At 39.1% G+C, this 17,988-nt stretch overlaps 2 protein-coding genes across 4 annotated transcripts in view; one reads left to right on the top strand and one right to left on the bottom strand.

Annotated features, from left to right (window-relative positions):
* Window positions 1-12,384, top strand: part of LOC147107070 (homeobox protein aristaless-like 4) — a 37,710-nt gene extending 25,326 nt beyond the window's left edge. The window contains exon 4 of the mRNA XM_086008107.1: window positions 10,486-12,384. Within this exon, the coding sequence (XP_085864233.1) occupies window positions 10,486-10,815 (330 nt within the window). The 3' untranslated portion in view covers window positions 10,816-12,384. The remainder of the gene's footprint in view (window positions 1-10,485) is intronic.
* Window positions 11,855-17,988, bottom strand: part of ext2 (exostosin glycosyltransferase 2) — a 168,293-nt gene continuing 162,159 nt past the window's right edge. For all 3 annotated transcript variants that reach the window (XM_086008106.1, XM_086008104.1, XM_086008105.1), the window contains one exon: window positions 11,855-17,511. In XM_086008106.1, coding sequence (XP_085864232.1) covers window positions 17,373-17,511 — 139 coding nt within the window. In that variant the 3' untranslated portion in view covers window positions 11,855-17,372. The remainder of the gene's footprint in view (window positions 17,512-17,988) is intronic.

The following is a 17,988-nucleotide window of genomic DNA, read 5'->3' on the forward strand; positions in this document are numbered from 1 at the left end:
TCTTCACAGAGTTGGGGGAAGCGAGTTACCATAAATATATTAAAATCAGTTTAGTTTGAATTTTGCACTCGAAAGAGAGAGCGAGATGTTTGTGCTGGGGAAATGATAATTCTATTTCTGACAGTCTGTCAGCATCAAGCAATCCTTCGTCAGGAGTAGCATTGGTCAGATGTAGAATAAAACCCGGTCTACTCTGCACCAACAATTGGCATAAACTCCAACTTTAGTATTGCAGGGGCACTGTGGTTACCATTTTCTTAACCACTCAGCCCTTTGGGCTATCGTCTATAGAGACGTGACAATCAAGGTGGTTTTATACTGGCCCTCCTAGAGTTTGGATCACATGAGATCACTATGTAGAGGATCCCTGCGTTCACATTCTAAAACATATTCTCCCTGCGTTTACATTCCAAAATCAGTTCTGATGCTAAAATAGCAGACCTACATTTTCATGGATTTACAATTCTGCCACCAGAATAATGGAGTTAGTTTTAGCACTGTATGGGGGCAAAACCGGCGATAGCACATTGGTAGCCAATTTTACACTCTGCCCTATTTTCTTTACCATAATTGAGTGGAGTGTAAAACGGGCGGTCACTGTCCAAGATGAATTTCACCTCCTACTGCAAAAACTGGCTCCATTATTCTGATGCCAAAATTGTAAACCCATGAAAATGTGGGAAGCCAGTGCATGGACATCACTATTTCAGGTGAACTACAGAAGTGCCAAATGTAAAAACACCCTAATACTGCAGTTATACTTCAAATACTGTTTGACACAACTGTTTTAGAGTGGGGAGAAGGGGAAGCACAAAAGTAATGCTGCCTTGTTCTACCACTCAAAATTCAGGGAAAGTAGAACTTTGGCACTGTAACCTAGTAGAGGGATGTACAGGGCTGGAAAATACTCTGCAATTCATCTGGCAGGCCTCAAAAACTATACTGCTCAGTCACCCACCCTCAAACATTGATTCCCTGTTCTTTAATTTTTTTCCACATTATCTGCGCAAAGAGTTATGGAGGTAGATATTCACTGCTCTTCTCTGAGTAGTTAAATTAAAAATATTTGGGCACCTCCTTCCTTCTAAGCTCCAGCCTGGAACCCCCGCCCCCCACCTTCTAGAGCTTGTGGTAATCTCCAGCATTGTATTAGGGTTCAAGTTATCCATTCCCCCAAGGATGTTGAATGCTTGACGGCCTCCCCGAGCCTTCTCTTCGCCAAAGTAAACAACAACAGACTCTTCAATCCCACCCCCACCTCATAACTGAGATGCTTTAAGCCTGGTAGTTAAATGCATGTGTCTGGGCACCAGCATTGAACTGCCAGTGAAATTCTTAAGATTAGAAAAGAGCCGAGAGGGCTTTAATAGTTAAAAAAAATTGCTCCACACAGGTTGTGGTTATTCAGATACTAATGTGAAGCTGAAGTAATGTAATCCAGGTGGTCCCACACCCAATGCTGACTGGAACATGCTGGGCTGCAGCTTTGGTGCGTTTTTACCCAAACTGCAGTATGAAAGTCAAATGTATGGCAGCAGCTGGGAGTTACACAGCGGAAGCCAGAATTTATTTAGAGAGTGTAATGCAGTCTTCAGAATTTAAGGGTCTAAACTAAAATGTCATTAAAGCATGCCACATTGAGGACATCACGCTAACCTCAAATGTAAATAGAGTGGAGAAATGGCTTCAAAATCTGACTCCATGATCTTGGCAGTGCCAGTATAAATCAGGACCCCATGCCTCTTTACAAGTTAAAAGAAAAACTGCTCCCAGTTCTCTTTGTGCAATATATCTGTACCCCTAAACCTCAGTTCTTGTGTCTCTGCAAAGGTGTTTCTGATGCAATGTCATACAGGAAATCTTGTTATAGTATAAAGACTTGCATTTATATATGCCTTTCACAACCAGAGGACATCCCAAAGCACTTTACAGCCAATGAAGTACTTTATTTTTTGAAGTGTAGCCACTGTTGTAATGTAGGAAACGTGGCAGCCAGTTTGCACACAGCAAGCTCCCACAAACAGCAATGTGCAACAACCAGATAATCTGTTTTAGTGATGTTGATTGAGGGATAAATAAATATTGGCCATGACACAGGGAGAACTCCCCTGCTCTTCTTCGAAATAATGCCATGGGATCTTTTATATCCACCTGAGAGAGCAGACGAGGCCTCGGTCTCGTGGTGTCAAGTTGTGGCCAGTGTTGTGTTGGGAGACCTGGCCATTAGGAGACGGGTTCATATTTCCCAACTGATGTGAAAAGAGCATTTTTTTAAAATGGTAGGACATTGATTGACAAACCCAGGCAGTGAAAGTGTTAAATATAGACTATGATTCGCAACAATTAACATGTATTGTCAAAATTTCAGTTGCTAGCCTCCATTTTAATTGAGTTATAAAATAAATGATATTGCATGCAGTCGGAGTAGATTTATTTGCACAAACAAATAAACAATCATGAATGTGGAAAATCCAGATTGACATTTATCGCAAGACATCTGACTCCTAGGATAATATTTTTCAGAAACTTACAGCAATGTTACAAATTTATGAATCAGTAACATAATTGGTAATAAAAACAGCAGAAACAAATTTATTTTGAATGACCTTTGTTCAGTACATTATAACCTAAAGTGTGCATTTACACTGTAGCTACCAGTCTTGGATCAATAGCTGCAGTTCAAGTTCCAGTCAGAACCTTGCTTGGCTCATGCCTTGCTGGAACTCCCATTTAGGAGAACACACAAATCTCCAAAAAGGTCAGCAATTTAAATGTCAAGAGTAAATGCTCTGTAAACATTTAAATTAGGATCAGATAGGTTTCCAAAAGTACGCGCGAGGCCCAAAACACCCCAAGCACTTTGCCAAGCTGGATTGACGTTGCACTGGATTAATGGTGGATTGACACTTGTCAAGTTTAGTATTGGTGCAAAGATCAAATTGCTTGAATTGATGCTAAACTGAGAGAGTCAGGTGTCAAGGCACAAACTTACTCCAAGAAGACTACTTTCTCCAGGAAATTTCATTGAGGTCAAGCCCATACACTAAATTCAGTCTCCAATTACACTAACTGCAACATCAATGAGAAGCAAAATTGCATTGCGCTGGCGCTACAGAAACAGTTAAATGCACCATTACAATATATGCAGTCAAACTCAAGCAGTGCAAGACCACCCCCTCCAAGGAGTCTGATTCTACTTCTAGGCCCGGACACTGGATTTAGGGTGTATTTATAATACAACTACATCAGTAAAAAGTGGGTTTGCTTTACACTAATGCTGCAGTTACAGTGTAATGGAAGCCAAAATCAGTCACAGCCTGACCTGACATCAGAAGAAAATGGAGCGAGACACCTTGGAGGATGGAGTCGTACTCTGCTTTGGTGTCAATCTGGGCCTCAGCACCCGATTTACACTACACAAGTTTGTTAGTGCAAAGATGAAGTGGCTTCACACCAATGTTAAACTTGTAGGGTAAATGCACCCTTACACTGCCAGTTTTGCATTGGTGTGAAGTTAATGTGAATGCATCCTTATATTCCATATGGTATCAGAGTCAAGCAGTGCAAGACTGTGCCTTCCAAGGAGTCTCACGGCTTCACTCTGCCATCAGGTTAGGCCTCAACTCTGAATTAAGGGTGCATTTTCGGTGCAAAATGAACCCATTTGCACTGATGCTGCAGTTACAGTGAGAATTTTTGGGGCCACCAGTGGGACCTCGCATGTAGTAGGTGGATCACCAGAAAATCCCTGCAATTTTCTATTCAGTGAAATCAATGGATCAAAATCACAGGCTGCGCACTTGAGATTTTACAATAAGCCACCTGCTGCATACAAGGCCATGCTGGTGGAATGGGATCTTGGAAAATGTGGGCAGCGTGTAAATGCAGTCTGAATCTGCAGTCTGGGCTGGAACTAAAATTGGAGCAAAATGGAATGAGACTCCAAGGGAAGAAAGTCTTACTGTACATTGCTGTCAGTTCAGGCTTGGACACAATTTACACCACACAAATTTATCAGGTGAAGCCAATTCCATTTCACACCAGCACGAAACTAACAGTGTAAACGCACCCTGAAGGGACCATTCACAACAAAATCCAATCTGAGTTCATCATAATTCCTCGCACAGTGACTTTGCGCACGTTAACATGATCATCCCAAGAAAGAGAAGTCCATGAAGAAGGATTTCGGATATGTTCAAAATTTTTATCCAGCATGGCCCCGCTGAACTTTGCTCTTTGGGGCACCAACTGCAAAGACTGCATTTACGCTGTGGTTTGAGATCTGCAGTTCAGGTTTGAACCACCAGGTGCTGGGGTCAGTCAGTCAGGTCGAGAGATCAAATCCATCTACCATTGACCATACTCTCACACAGGAGATTGAGTTTCCGCTAGTATTAACAGCGCAAAACTGGCCAAACCAGCGCAAAAGATCAGGGAATTTTAAACGCAAGTTACATCAAACATAAATTGAATTTCCGCAATCTTTAATGCTGGTTCAAAGTCATTTTGCTGAAGCCGGCCCCGCCCACACCCCAGATTGAAATAATCAGCGAGTTTCCACCGATTGCACCCGTCTCAGTCGTTCGAGGAGGCTCTTTAAATTGAACTTGGTTTTTTATGCTGCACAGTCACTAGTAGGCATATTTTAGAAGTTTTTACATATTAAATATTTAATTTACTAAGAAACTGATTAGTGTACACCAATGAAACCAGTAAATGGTTCAGTATAGTTTTTTTTACTCATTTTCAGTGATAAAAAGGTTAGTCACAGATGCATGACTAGTCACGAATTAAAACTGCTTTTTTAGTGATAAACTCATTTTCAGCTGTAGTAATAACACTGCACCAGGCTACCATTCTTAAATGTATCAATGAATATTTTTTAAATGCAAAAAAAAATACAATTACATTCTATTATGGTGACCGATTGCGCTGGTTCATGGAAGATTTTACATTTATCATGCAAATGAGTTCAGGCGGAAACTTGAACCATAACTTCACTTCGGAAAAACAGCGCAATTTCAAGCGCAATGCGTGTCTAGTTTCCCAATTGTGCCCAGAGCGGAAATTCTACCCCACCATCTTTAGTGTTGCTGCATTGGTGTGTCGTCGTCGTACGTGTCTTCATACTGTTCCCATACTGTTCCCTTTGGGGAACTGTATGAAGTGGTGGAAGGATTTCTGGCCGCGATTAACGCTCCTTCCGTAACCATCTTAGTACCAGCCATTAGGGTGGTTAGTCCTATGGCGGGAGGGTTTTACGGGCTAGAGCCGGAGCTCCGACTCCACTTGCCGGGACTGTCTGGAGCGGGGTTCAAAACTCTATGCCTTCTGGCCCAGCGGCGGGGATGCTACCGCTATGCCAAAGGCCCACTCCCCATTGGTGTGTGAAAGTACAAGAGAAAGCTGCTGCAACTGTTGAGCTGAGGAAGTGACCCAATTGCAAGAGACTGGTGTGCTTCAAAGTTAGTCATTGTTAACTTTCCAGGTATAAACAGGACACATTCACTCTGGTGTAGAATTTCAATAAATACAAAAAGCTAATTGTAAAATTAATCACAACATAGTTGTGCTATTGGGCAACTGATAAATCAAGATCCTTACAGAAACAAACACACAATTATTTCCACAGCTTCTTTGCAATGTGTGAATTTGGGATAGAGCTTTCCCATATCAGTATTGATCATGAAATGTACCAATTCAAACCAAATACATTTGAATACCCTCCTGATTTCTACTGTTAGCATCAGTTCAGCTATTATTCAAACTTTGTCTAAAATTTCATAATAGAAATCACTATTTCTAAACTGGTTTTCAGTTTATATTTTTTATGCAAATAGAGTTGTCAAATATCTGGACAGTATACCTGGACAGTATAAGTAGACTATATCATGGGAAACAAAAGGACGATGTTAAGATATTCTAAAGTTTGGTTCTGCAGGAAATGGCTAAACATTCTGCAGCTATTTCATGCCAAAGAAATATTTGTAGAGCTATTTTTGCTGGATAATATGACACAATGATTGTGTGTTTAATGAACTGGAGCATTTTGCAGCCAGGTCCCATTTTGAAGAACATTTCTCTCATACAGTCTGAATGCTCTTAGTAATGAGTAGTTGAAAATCAAAACCAGCAGAGCCAATACACTGGTGGAGTAGGTTTGTGAAAAGAGATCCACACAATGGTGCACACATGTAAAGATGAGACTCTATATTTCAATGGGGATTTTAAATAGTCACAGTTGTGATCTCTCTGGGTGTTACTATAAAACAGTAATATATAGTCCATGTATGTTTTTAATTATATAGATTATAGTCTTTGTAAATCTGATAAACATTTCCCTGAAGGCTACAAGGATTTTTTTTTTTTTTTTTTTTTTTTTTTTTTTTTTTTTTTTTTTTTTTGAGTTAAATGTGCAGGGTTCTTTAGGATATTACATCCATCTTAGTCATGTTTTCCCTCACTAACGACCTGTTCGAACTTCTAAATTTGTACATAAAAAGAAACCATAAGAAACTTATGAGGAAAGCGTTTATGGTTGTGATGCGCAGGGGAGATATCCCCCAGCCCAATCAAATGCATTAGGAGCCAGCAAAGTGCAAAATTTAAACTTTTCAAGATGCTGCAGCAGTCTGATTGACAGTCGATTCCCAGGGTTGGTGCAGACAGGGTAAAGAGCCATTTCGGCTAATGTAGGAACCATTTTATCGAGTTCGCTGGAGCAGGTGGGCTGACTGACATGTCCAGGGTGGCGACACTGGCTATTTTAGAAGCAACTTCTACTATTGGATACATGATTTGATCAGCAAATCCCATTTAGATGCCTGAAGATCGAGATGAACAAATTCTGCGGCCATAAACAGAAAGAATCAAAGCGGGAAAAGCTGCCCACATTTTCAGATTAAGCATAATTAAAAATCACTGGAGTTGAATAAACACCTGCTAATGACCTTAACGGCATGTTTTATGTTTATTTAGTGCGGAGTTTGAGAGAAATGCGAGGAGGGATTTTGAAATGAGCTAAATCGAGACTGATTGCAAACACTATTAAAATATATGGAGGAGCTGTGTTTATTTTTCCAGAGATACACGTAAAATAGGTTACTGCTCTAAAGTACAATGATTGACAAATGCAGAGTGTGTAATGAGCTTTACTAAAGATGACCTAATGCTAAAAAAATACATGGTTTGGTTAGGTCGTTTACAAAACACTTTCGTTTATTTTACTCCCCCATATAAATTGCTGAGCCCACCCTATCATGATGAAGTTATAAACTGACATTTGTACAATTTGACATGCACACGGAACACTCAAACACCATTATTTAAAACCAAGTTTATATTGGCTCGTGTTATTTCGCAGAAATATATCTGATCACCCGTTATAAAGAAATTCGTTACCAAACCGGCGATCACAGTACAATGTCGAGCCCCGTTACATGAAAGCAATTTCTTCGATCATCATCCATTACACAGAGTAGGATCACTGGAGTTACAAGACGGTCCGCAATTAGCCACCAATGTGTAATCAAGGGAAAGTGCAACTAAGTAAACTAGCAAACCAAGTAAATATTAAAGTTCCTACCCCCCCCCCCCCAAGCCGTACACAGCACACTTCAAATTAATTCATTTCAGGTCAAAGTTTACAATAGGAACAAAAGGCAAATACATTGGGAACTGTGAGGAATGCAAAGACCTTCAAACATCAGTACCAGGCCCAAATTGCATTCCTTCCCTAACACAGTCTCGTTGCACTTTACTCCCCTGCAAAGGCCCCATTTTTTCCCCAAAAAAATGCTGCAATAATGATTAAGACTTTTCTCTGTTGCTGGTCAAAATATAGTAATTTTAATACTTTTGCAAAATACGTTTTTATAATCGTTATTCGACAAAAATAATTCTATTTACTTCGGTGGTGACCAAGAGAATAGTCTGGACTAAAGATTATTTCATAATTTCCTTCAGCACAGTCGCCTGGAAAATCAATAGGGACACCTGCAGCTCAGTGACCTGCAAGGATTGGTCACAAGTGGCTCTTGAGGCAAAGGCTGCATTATTTAAAAGCGCGATGGATAAAAATGAATATAATAAAAGTAGAAAAAGAGCAGGGACACGAGTTGAATGTGCATTGCTGTAGTGGAAGAGCTGCTGACGGGACGGGTGGGGTGGGCCGCTCCTTGTAGTGTTAAATTAAACTACCTGCGGCAGATTTCAGTCCCAGGCTAGTCCCCAATGACTAAACCATTTCCTTTCTCCAAGCATTAACACGGGTTGCAGAAAGTCACATCGTTTAGCACTTTACCGGGTACCGTCAGATTAATCATTTGTTTATGCGTCAGGCACAAAGTCCCACACATGAACTCTTCATTAGAGGTGCTGATTTGCACCGAGAATAAATTATCTCAAACTACCCCCGTGCCACATTCCCCAGGTACCAGGTTCCAACAACCTGTACAAGGCCAAATTCTTTCCTCCGGTTAATCCCGACAATGATTGATAGTTTACTTTACCAGTTACTGCCTCAAGAAAATTCCTGCCCCTCAGAGAGCCTTCAGGAAACAAGCCGCTTTTCGTCGCTTCCTTTCTCTGCTTTAATCATCGCCGTTTAAAGAGCTCCAGCATCACATTCCCAACCCTGCCTCCACGCGGTAACGGCAATGGGGTGTACCAACCGGCTTTGAAAAAGAAACTCTCTTTATTGCCAAATCAGGTGCCCCACTGAATAACATGATGCTACCCGCCACAATATACAACTGCGTATCAACCAATACTAGCGTCAAAGAGGAGCACTGATCAATCAATGGAAGTAATAGATCTCACCTGAATTCTCCTTATCCAGAGTGTAAAGCTAAATTGGTAATTACTGCCTTATTTTTCTAACATACTGTAGAGCCACGCGCCCAGGTGGCCCTGGAGATGGAGCACGCGCCACGCCTTCCGCAACCGGTGGGCACCGCAGGGACTGGAGTGCATCACCACCCCCGGCCAACCAAATTTCAATTTAATTTGTTAAGTTTCATTTAATGTTTTATTAGTTACAGTTTATTTGGTTTAGTGTGCATTAAAAGAGTACTGTAGCGCCAAAACAAAATAGCCAGACTATTTCAGTTACCAGGGAAACTTTAATCCCTCACTTGTGCTGTTGCTAATCAGGTTTGTGGTTTCTCCAAATTATTTGGATCTTCCAGTTACCCAATTGATTTTCAACAGAAAGGCTGAACAATTTAAATAGTAAACAATTAACTCGCCTCTTTGAATTCTTACCTACACGTTGACAAGTGTTCGAATGAAAAATTAAGAGGAATACCAAATTGAAAAATAATATTTTAATTATTTACCAACAAGGGTATTAAGGGTTAAGGAACCAAGGTGGGTAGATAATGGTGTGATTGAATGGTGGAACAGTCTGGAGGAACTGAATGGCCTACTCTTGTTCCTATGTAAACCCCATCAGCACTTTCAGAAGCTTGTTGTGGAGAAATCTAACATTTTCATCTTCGTACCCTCCCCATCCCTGGAATGATATTCCTCTCTTGCTAGGATACCAACACCAAGGCCACTTCCTGTTCTGTAGCTATATTGCATAAAATTTATAACATTTTGGTCATGAAGGCTAGATGGCACAGTACTTTGTAACAATGTCCTTTCATTCTTGGACCAGAACTTGAATCTAGTCCAGACTATGGGAATTAAACTCTCCCTTCTCTGCCAGTTTCTCCCTTCTCTGCCAGTTTCTATGAGGCACATTTCCATAACACAAAATCAGGCAGTGTGGCAGGAACTGCAACCACATTTAATGAAACATATAAAAAAAATGTACTGCACCTGGAGGTCCTATATTACGATTCAGGTTAAGGAACAAAGACTTCACCTAGCCCCATAATACTGACCCCAAGTACTGAAGGCAAGTGGAATAGTGCTCCACTCCCAATACCAACCTATAATAGGAAAAGTGCTGCATATAAATCTCCATGTTGCGTTATGTCCTTTTTTAAACTTAGCTCATTAAAAAAGTCACAGACATCCTACACATGGACTTCACACAGAGACAGGGTAATGCTACAGGCTCTATTTCTTCATAATGCATCAGCAATGGTTCTCAAAATACAAGGCAAGGGGATGTCAAACTATTCAAACCCAGTGCACCTAGTGAGCATGTATATTTACCCGAAGATAATATAAAATGTGTAATATTTAGGTGAGCATGTCTTCCAAGATGGTGTTAAAAATTTATTAGAATTCTGCACTCCTAGAGTAAGCAGACTCTTAATAGTGGTAGAAGTGTTCCTTTGCAACAGACGTACTGCACATTGACTGTGATCCACACTAATAGGATGTTGAACAACTAGTTTAAAAAAAGGATTATAAAGTATTAAAATAAAGTACACTTAAAAACTAACCAGAAGAAAAATAAGAGAGAAAAGAAAATCCAACGTGAATATTATGTAGGTTGATTAACGTTTGGTCTGTTTATTTTTCTTCCAGATACAAAACCCATCTTGGATCAGTAACAACGGTGCTTCCTCTCCGGTGCCAGCTTGTGTTGTGCCCTGTGAAACGGTAACATCTTGCATGTCCCCACATGCACACGCACATGCACATGCACCAGGTGGGGTGTCTGACTTCCTGGGTGTTTCTGCCCCTGGCAGCCATGTGGGACAGACACACATGGGTGGTCTCTTTGGCACTGCCGGGCTAGGGGCTGCCATCAACGCATTTGACATCAGTAATGAACCAGATCGAAAATCATCCAGCATTGCAGCCTTAAGAATGAAAGCCAAAGAGCACAGCGCCGCTATATCTTGGGCCACATGACCGACATAACATTACATATTCAAACACTGAAAATAATACAATTATTACATAATGCTGGACTAAGGACATAACGCAACATGGAGATTTATATACAGCACTTTTCCTATTATAGGTTGGTAGGATTAGAAATGAGGTTTACTTCAACTTAAAAATATTTATATTATACCCCCCTTACTGTACAAGAGCAACCCTGAAAACTATTCAAAATCCCAAGTTTCATTTGAAATTGATATCCTTTTTAACAGGCAAGCTTATAAAAGTCTATGGTAGAATGGCATCTTTTCTTTTTAGGGCCAAATGTGTAATTAGAATTCACCAAACTCCAGAGGAAATTGCAGAGAGCTTTCAGTTTTACATAAAATTGTGTATAAGGGCAGTCGATGGGCTGAAGTTTAAAGCACATACTTATTTTATAGAATGGCTTGTAAACTAATTTAAATGATTCTCCCACTGAATAGATGAACAAGACATTGTTCTGACAAGATCTTAATGACAAAAGGTAAACACATCCAGACTGTAATACCAATGAGTTATGATGCAAGAAAACCCCTTCACCTTGTCCTGCGTAGGTTTGAATTATTCCAATTAGATACTGAACATCCTGCAATTTTAGTAAACATATCAATTTATTCTAATTTTCATAATTAAATGAACTTTTTTAACAAAGGTTTCTGAATACAAATTATAACCAATTTCTTTTTGTTTCTGCCAAACTACTTAGGTTTAAGCGATATTGGCTGCAGGGTCTGATGAGTGCCCCATATTGACTATGGTACAGCGACTAATTGGTTTCCTTGCCCCACTGTCAATCTATTAAGTTCATTTTGTTTTAATAGAACATTTTATTAAAGTAAACTGGATATCAAGTTCAAATCAATTAAGTAGTTAATCCTTTAAAAAATATTTACTTGACTTTAAACGTTAAAAACCTATGTGTCTAGTCCTGGGCACTGACCTATAGTAGCAACAGTAGTTTAAGATCTTGCAGTTTACACAATTTAAAAAAAAAGACAAGTTAAGAAAACGTCTTACAAATAAACAAAAAAAAAATCTTTTTTATTGTGTAATATGCTAAGTATACCAAAAGTGAAATGTTATACAGTTTTAAATGTAATTATCTTTTGCAACAATCACGCCCATTGTTATTACTTATACTACTGAAGCAGAAGGTTGAAGTTCAGAGTAATATATCTGTTTGGGTGTGTTGTGTACTTTTGCCGAGAGGAAGTCTCGAGAATATTACTGTTATAATTTGTTGTAAAATATTTTAACCTTGTAAACTCCTTTAGCTTTAATTGCCTTGTTTTAAATATAATTGTAGGAAAGGGTGCAAGTAGGTTACATTCAATAAAAAGTGTTACTGCATCCAAAGTAGTGTTCATCATTACTGTGAGAATTTAACAAACTCATAATTTGCCTGTGTTGTATTGTTTTATGAGTAAGTTATTGCACTTGGAATAATGTTTTGCATAGATGTAATTTCTTAGGAAACTGTAACAGAGTGGGTCAGAATGGCGTGTATTGTTTTGACAGGTATAACCAATAACCCAATAAAGAATTTGTCTTTTTCCTACTGAAGAAAAACGATTTTCTTTGCAAGGAATGGCGATGAAATGTGATCATGATAGCTCTGAAGTCTCACATTAATTGGAGTGGACAAAAATACCAACACTGCCCTTCTGAACTGCTGACAGAGTACAGAAAGGATTACAGAACTTATATTAACAACAGGTGTCAGAAGATGTACACCAGTAACCCGGAATATAGTCACTTACAAAAACAGGCCTTCTCCAGAGGAAGTTAAACATAGTAACCTGCACCTATTAATATTCCTTCTACATTCTTCACTTTTTAATAAACATTTGAAAGAAAATAATGTGTCTTCAACTGTACAATTTAAAGATGATCAATTTAAGAAATAAGGCGTAGTTCAAATTTGTCAACAATGCTGCAAACTACATTACGCATAAAAGAGAAAATGTAATTAATTTTGTTTTATTGCCTGCTTCACAAATTGATGGCAGATAATTTCCTGTCAACACATCTGGAGTTGGGCTGCAAACTGCGTCAGCTGTAGCATTAATGTAAAGTAACATCTTGGTTAGGTTAGATTGGAGAAATACTTACAGGCCTGTGATTATCTTATAGTAAATGCATCCATTAGCTGGTCTAATCACAGAACTAACTTAATTACTGGGTGCAATATTAAGTGAATTTATTTAATAAATCATTTACAGCTGGCCACTCAATGACTTACAGGAGACAGTTCTGTTCATTTATGAAATATGCACAACCAGTAATTTATATTTAACTAACAGGCACTAGTCACAAATAACAAAGTACAATAAAATTACAATGACATTTGGCATAAATAAACTGCAAAATACAGACTGAAAATGATACAGGACCATACTGGAGATAGATTTTGCCATTCAGACGTGCAGAGACTGTATCAATGGCAGCAATGGATGATCTGTATGCTTTGTGAAGATGAAACCTGCAGTACAATTTTAGGATTCAATGTGGATCATATATTTTATGCACCTATTCAATTTCCACAGAAAAAAAATGACTGAACCACTAATTATTTAATCTGATGTGTGTAAATGTCTAGCAAATCACTTGGTCTTAGTGTCAGGTCTGTTCTCAATCTTATAACTGAACAACTTTTGAGAATCGCCTACGAGTTCATGGTTTTTGCCTATTTGACACATCTAACTTGCGGTTGGACGACTTTCTACTCTCTCCCCAAGTTCACCACTTCTGACAAGTGACAGGTGCAATCGTACATTCCTCATTGGCAACATCATCAGTATTTCTGTTTGAAGATAGGATTAAATCAAGTCTTTACAAGATAGATAAAGATGAGGAAAGCCAATTGACCAATTTTAGCTCACCCAGAAAAAGCCTACCGAGTGTTTAAATTTTTTTTAGAGCCATATTTGTACAATGTGCTCAGTGCATTTTGCTTCAATGTCTTAATCATCTCTTTAATAGGATAGTTAGATTCCATACAAGTTCAAAATATGGGATTTTTTATCAGTAAGTCAGCCTTTAAAAAAAATAAAAACTATTTCCCTCCTACCCTGAAGATGCCAACTCTTGCTTGGCTACAGTTATGCCAACAGCCTTTTGTTATAATGGCTAACTGGCAATTCTTCATGCCTAAACGTGGACAACATGGCTCAGTAGGCCATTCATACAGGGTGGGCCTCACAGCAAGTTCCAACAAATATACTTTCCTGCAGGCATCAACAGATAGGAACATGAACCTGGCTGATTTCCCCTCTCCTCAGCTTAGATCAATTGTAATGGGGTAATTATTGTTCTGGCTAAAATCAGCTAATTTGGTACAGAACAGGAATCAAAACTGCAACCATTTGGCCTGGGTGACTTTGTACTATACCAGGTGGTAACCCATTGGCTCATCGGGGGAGCTTTATATGTCTATTAATTGTTGAGCACGATTGAATGTATATATCCGGGATTGGGATTTTATAAACATAGCTGCTTAATTTTGTGACATTTCAAACACCGCTTCTTATGCACAGTCTGCTAAATAAGGGGGTTAAATTGTCTAAACCACAGTATGAAATCCAGGCTATTATTAAAGATTTCATTGAATAATAACTATAGTTCTTCAATAGGATTCAGAGAAAAATAGGATTCAGAGAAAAGAGTAATTGTAACAGTCAGGTATATAACTTGATTTTAGTGATACACATAGCAGAAAAAAGGACATTAAAAACAGATTCCTACAATTTGGCATTGGTTTGGTGAGGGGGCCATTTTTACTAAAATTCTGGAACAAATTCCTGTAAATGCAATTAGTTTTGTAATCAAAGAACTTGTAAACAGTGTCAGCAACTTTGTAAATATTTGTCTCTCCTAGCCAACAATTCTCCTTCAACCGCTGCCACCTAAAAACAGATGGGAGGTTAGTGGTGAAGAATGGCAGTTGTGTTTGCCTACATAAGTCACTGTACTTCAAAAAGTAGTTCATTTATGTAAAGTACTTTGACGTGTGAATATGAAAGGAGATGTATAAATGCAAGTGGTTTTTATGCTACTAAAAGGGATGGAAATGCGTTAAGTTAACTGAAATGTTGTACAACTCATAATAGCAAGCTGCAAGCTCCCAGTATTTTCTTTTACATTGTTGCTAGCTAACATTCATATTATATTCACTATAAACTCAAGTTATGCAGGCACCTGTACTGCTGGTCACTGACGGTGGGACAACATGAAAATAACAACTGACAAAAGTTGTCTGATATAGGAATAATGTTCATAAAGCCAGTATATAAATATCAAAAACTGAGCACCAGATTGACTCCACATTTTGACCCTTGTAATGCACGGTACGGATGGTATTGTTCTTCATTTGCCTTCAATGATTTTTACCCATTAATCGTCTCAGAAATATTGTGCACTACCCTGTCCTGTGACAGGAACACATTGTGCCTTGACACTACACGACAACTTTGAAACAAAAAATGAAACTCAGTTAACCTTAAACGCTTCCTGTACTGGGCCACAGCTTAGAGACTACTGCAGAATAGACTCCTAGGATTAGACAATTAATAGCTGGATTGTGTAGTGTTAAAATGGAATAAAGCAGCTGCTGGAAAATATTACACAGTATACATGGCTCTATAAATCATGAACATTCTTGGTTTCTAACAATGATATCTATAAACAGTCATCAATAAAAAAACAAACATTCTAACCAGAGTGCTGTTCAACAGGCTGCTCTTTGGAAGAAAATATTAATTAAAAAGAAAATGTGCAAAAAGCTTCACCAGTCCAAAGCTGCTGGGTGCCTGTATTATCTCAGGAAGATCCGATTGCACCAGATGGTCCACTGTAACTTTTGAATTTGCTAAATCCCTCATTTTATTGTGTGATGTACAATACAATCAGTATCTTAAGTTTTCTTAAGGTGCTTTCACATGTGCTGCTGGCTTCCCACGGCACAGGTCTCATGCAACTGCCTAAACGCCAAATGCAAAACTGCCCAACTTATCACCAGCAGCCTGGGAGATATGCTAAAAATGGGTATTCCAGGCAACTAGGCTAGCGAATCGCAAACAGTTTTACATTCCGCTTGCAGCCAGCCATGCGAGGCCCGTGCTTTGAGAATCCCCGGGCTTTAGTGCGGGTCTTGTGCAATATCAGAGCACAGTTACAGTAGCAATGTCATTCAGCAAAACGTGGTTTTAATTTTTAAATGATCTTTTGTCCCCACCTCAAGGCAATGATTCATGCTGGTGTATGGCTACATGGGCGGCAGCAGCCTTCCAGCACCTCACAAACACTGGCAGGATATCTGACTTGGGGTTTGGGTGGGGTGCGGCGGGGGGGGGGAAGGAAGGAAAGAGAGGAAGAAAGAGGGAGCATCAATCAATCGTGCCCTCCATTCAATGTCCAAGCGGCTGCACATTCCAACAAGGGTCTCTGGATAGTGATTGTGAGAAGAAGCACTGCCTGATTTGGCTTGACCCCCACCCTTAATTTAAGAACACTGTGTTCTCTCTGCCCCGCCTCCCATTCTTGCTAAGATCAGCTAACCTGCTAGCATCACAGTTTGTACAGCTCACTATCACACTGCACAATGTGTGACTCACTGAGCAACTGGAAGGGCCTAAACTATTCTTTTTAACAAGATAGCAATCATTAAGTCGAGAGACAAAATGTTACCTAATATAGGTTAATAAAATATATCACCTCAGTATTCCTAATAAAATAATGCACTCTCAAAACCATTATTCCATACTGCTAAAATGACCAGAAAATAAAATATAGACACCAAAGATAAGGGAGTATTGCCATTATCATCAGCAACAATTATTGAGAAGTTTTGAGGAGGACACAGTATTTTCAGGAGAATGTTGCAGCTACAGTGTTGAATATGACCAGCATAGACTGAAAACATTTTATCGTGTTCCTATTGTAACAAGTTCATTTGAAACATTACTGAGTGCTATACTGGGGGAATAAACAACTTGGACATATTCTGGTACAATGGCACAGCAAGCATGCAGTATTACGACTGTAAGCACATTAAAAATGGAGCTTGTCAGTACATGATTCAATGTTAGCTAGTTTGGAAACATAATAGGCAACAAATCCTTTTGATGTCTGAACCAACAACAGAGGAAGTTTTCGATATGCTGTCATAATAAAATGACAGAGCAATGGCATAATCAAACTGTATTGTGGAGTCTTGTTTGAGTTTTTGATCTTCCAATAGTCTGCATAATACATTTTTTGTCATGACGAATCATTAAAATTCAGTCATTTAAAAACAGGAAAGCTTTTTTTGTCATGATGAACTATTACAATTCGGTAACGTTCAACGCTTTTAAAAAGGTCGCATTGTTCTTCTGCAGTTGCATCTTCTTAAGTTAATAAACTCCATTAAAGAAGTAGGAGAAGACTCTTTGAATTCCAGATCAACGGTTCCAAATCATACAACTGCCGGTCCTTACTGAAACAAGGTCTTGCAGCATAGGGATGGTGCACTTGAAGGGACCACAATTTTGAACACCAGTACTTTATAAACTGCCAATGTTGGGGAAACTCTTCAACTTCTCCGGGAAGTCATCCTTATACAAGACAGGGTCAGCTCGGTGTTCCACCACCTTCAGTGGCATGATCCCAAACACGGATGCAAATTTATTGATGCATTCTGACCTGCAATTATATTCCCATGGTGTTAAATATGTACTTAATGATATCTAATAAAACACTGTCAGAACAACATCTGCACAACCAGAGGTCATCACAAAGCCGATATGGTAACCAATAAAATTGCAAGCATTCCTTAAGCTCTTTACATTGATGCTTTTAAAAGTTAAACAAGACAGCATCTCAACGGTAATATTTTGAAGAGTCACTGAAAAGGCAAATATTCACAAATTTCCATTTGAATGAATGCACGAGTTTCTGCTAAATTATTTTACCGTGGTTATAAGAGTTATATTTTATTCTCCAGTAAGGCTTGTAGTAAAGAAAGGTGAAATTTAACTGCAAATGGAGTTCATGTCTTCAAGGCGGTCTCAGGCACGCACAACAGAGTGGAAGGGACAGTACAAGCACGAGACTCTCCAGCAATTAGAACAGTGAAATAAAACTGGGATCTCAGTCTCCAACATGGTTCTGCCCATTCTG

This window comes from Somniosus microcephalus, chromosome 15 (assembly GCF_052327205.1).
Source record: "Somniosus microcephalus isolate GS21.2 chromosome 15, FLI_Smic_1.0, whole genome shotgun sequence".
NCBI classification, from domain to species: Eukaryota; Metazoa; Chordata; class Chondrichthyes; order Squaliformes; family Somniosidae; genus Somniosus; species Somniosus microcephalus.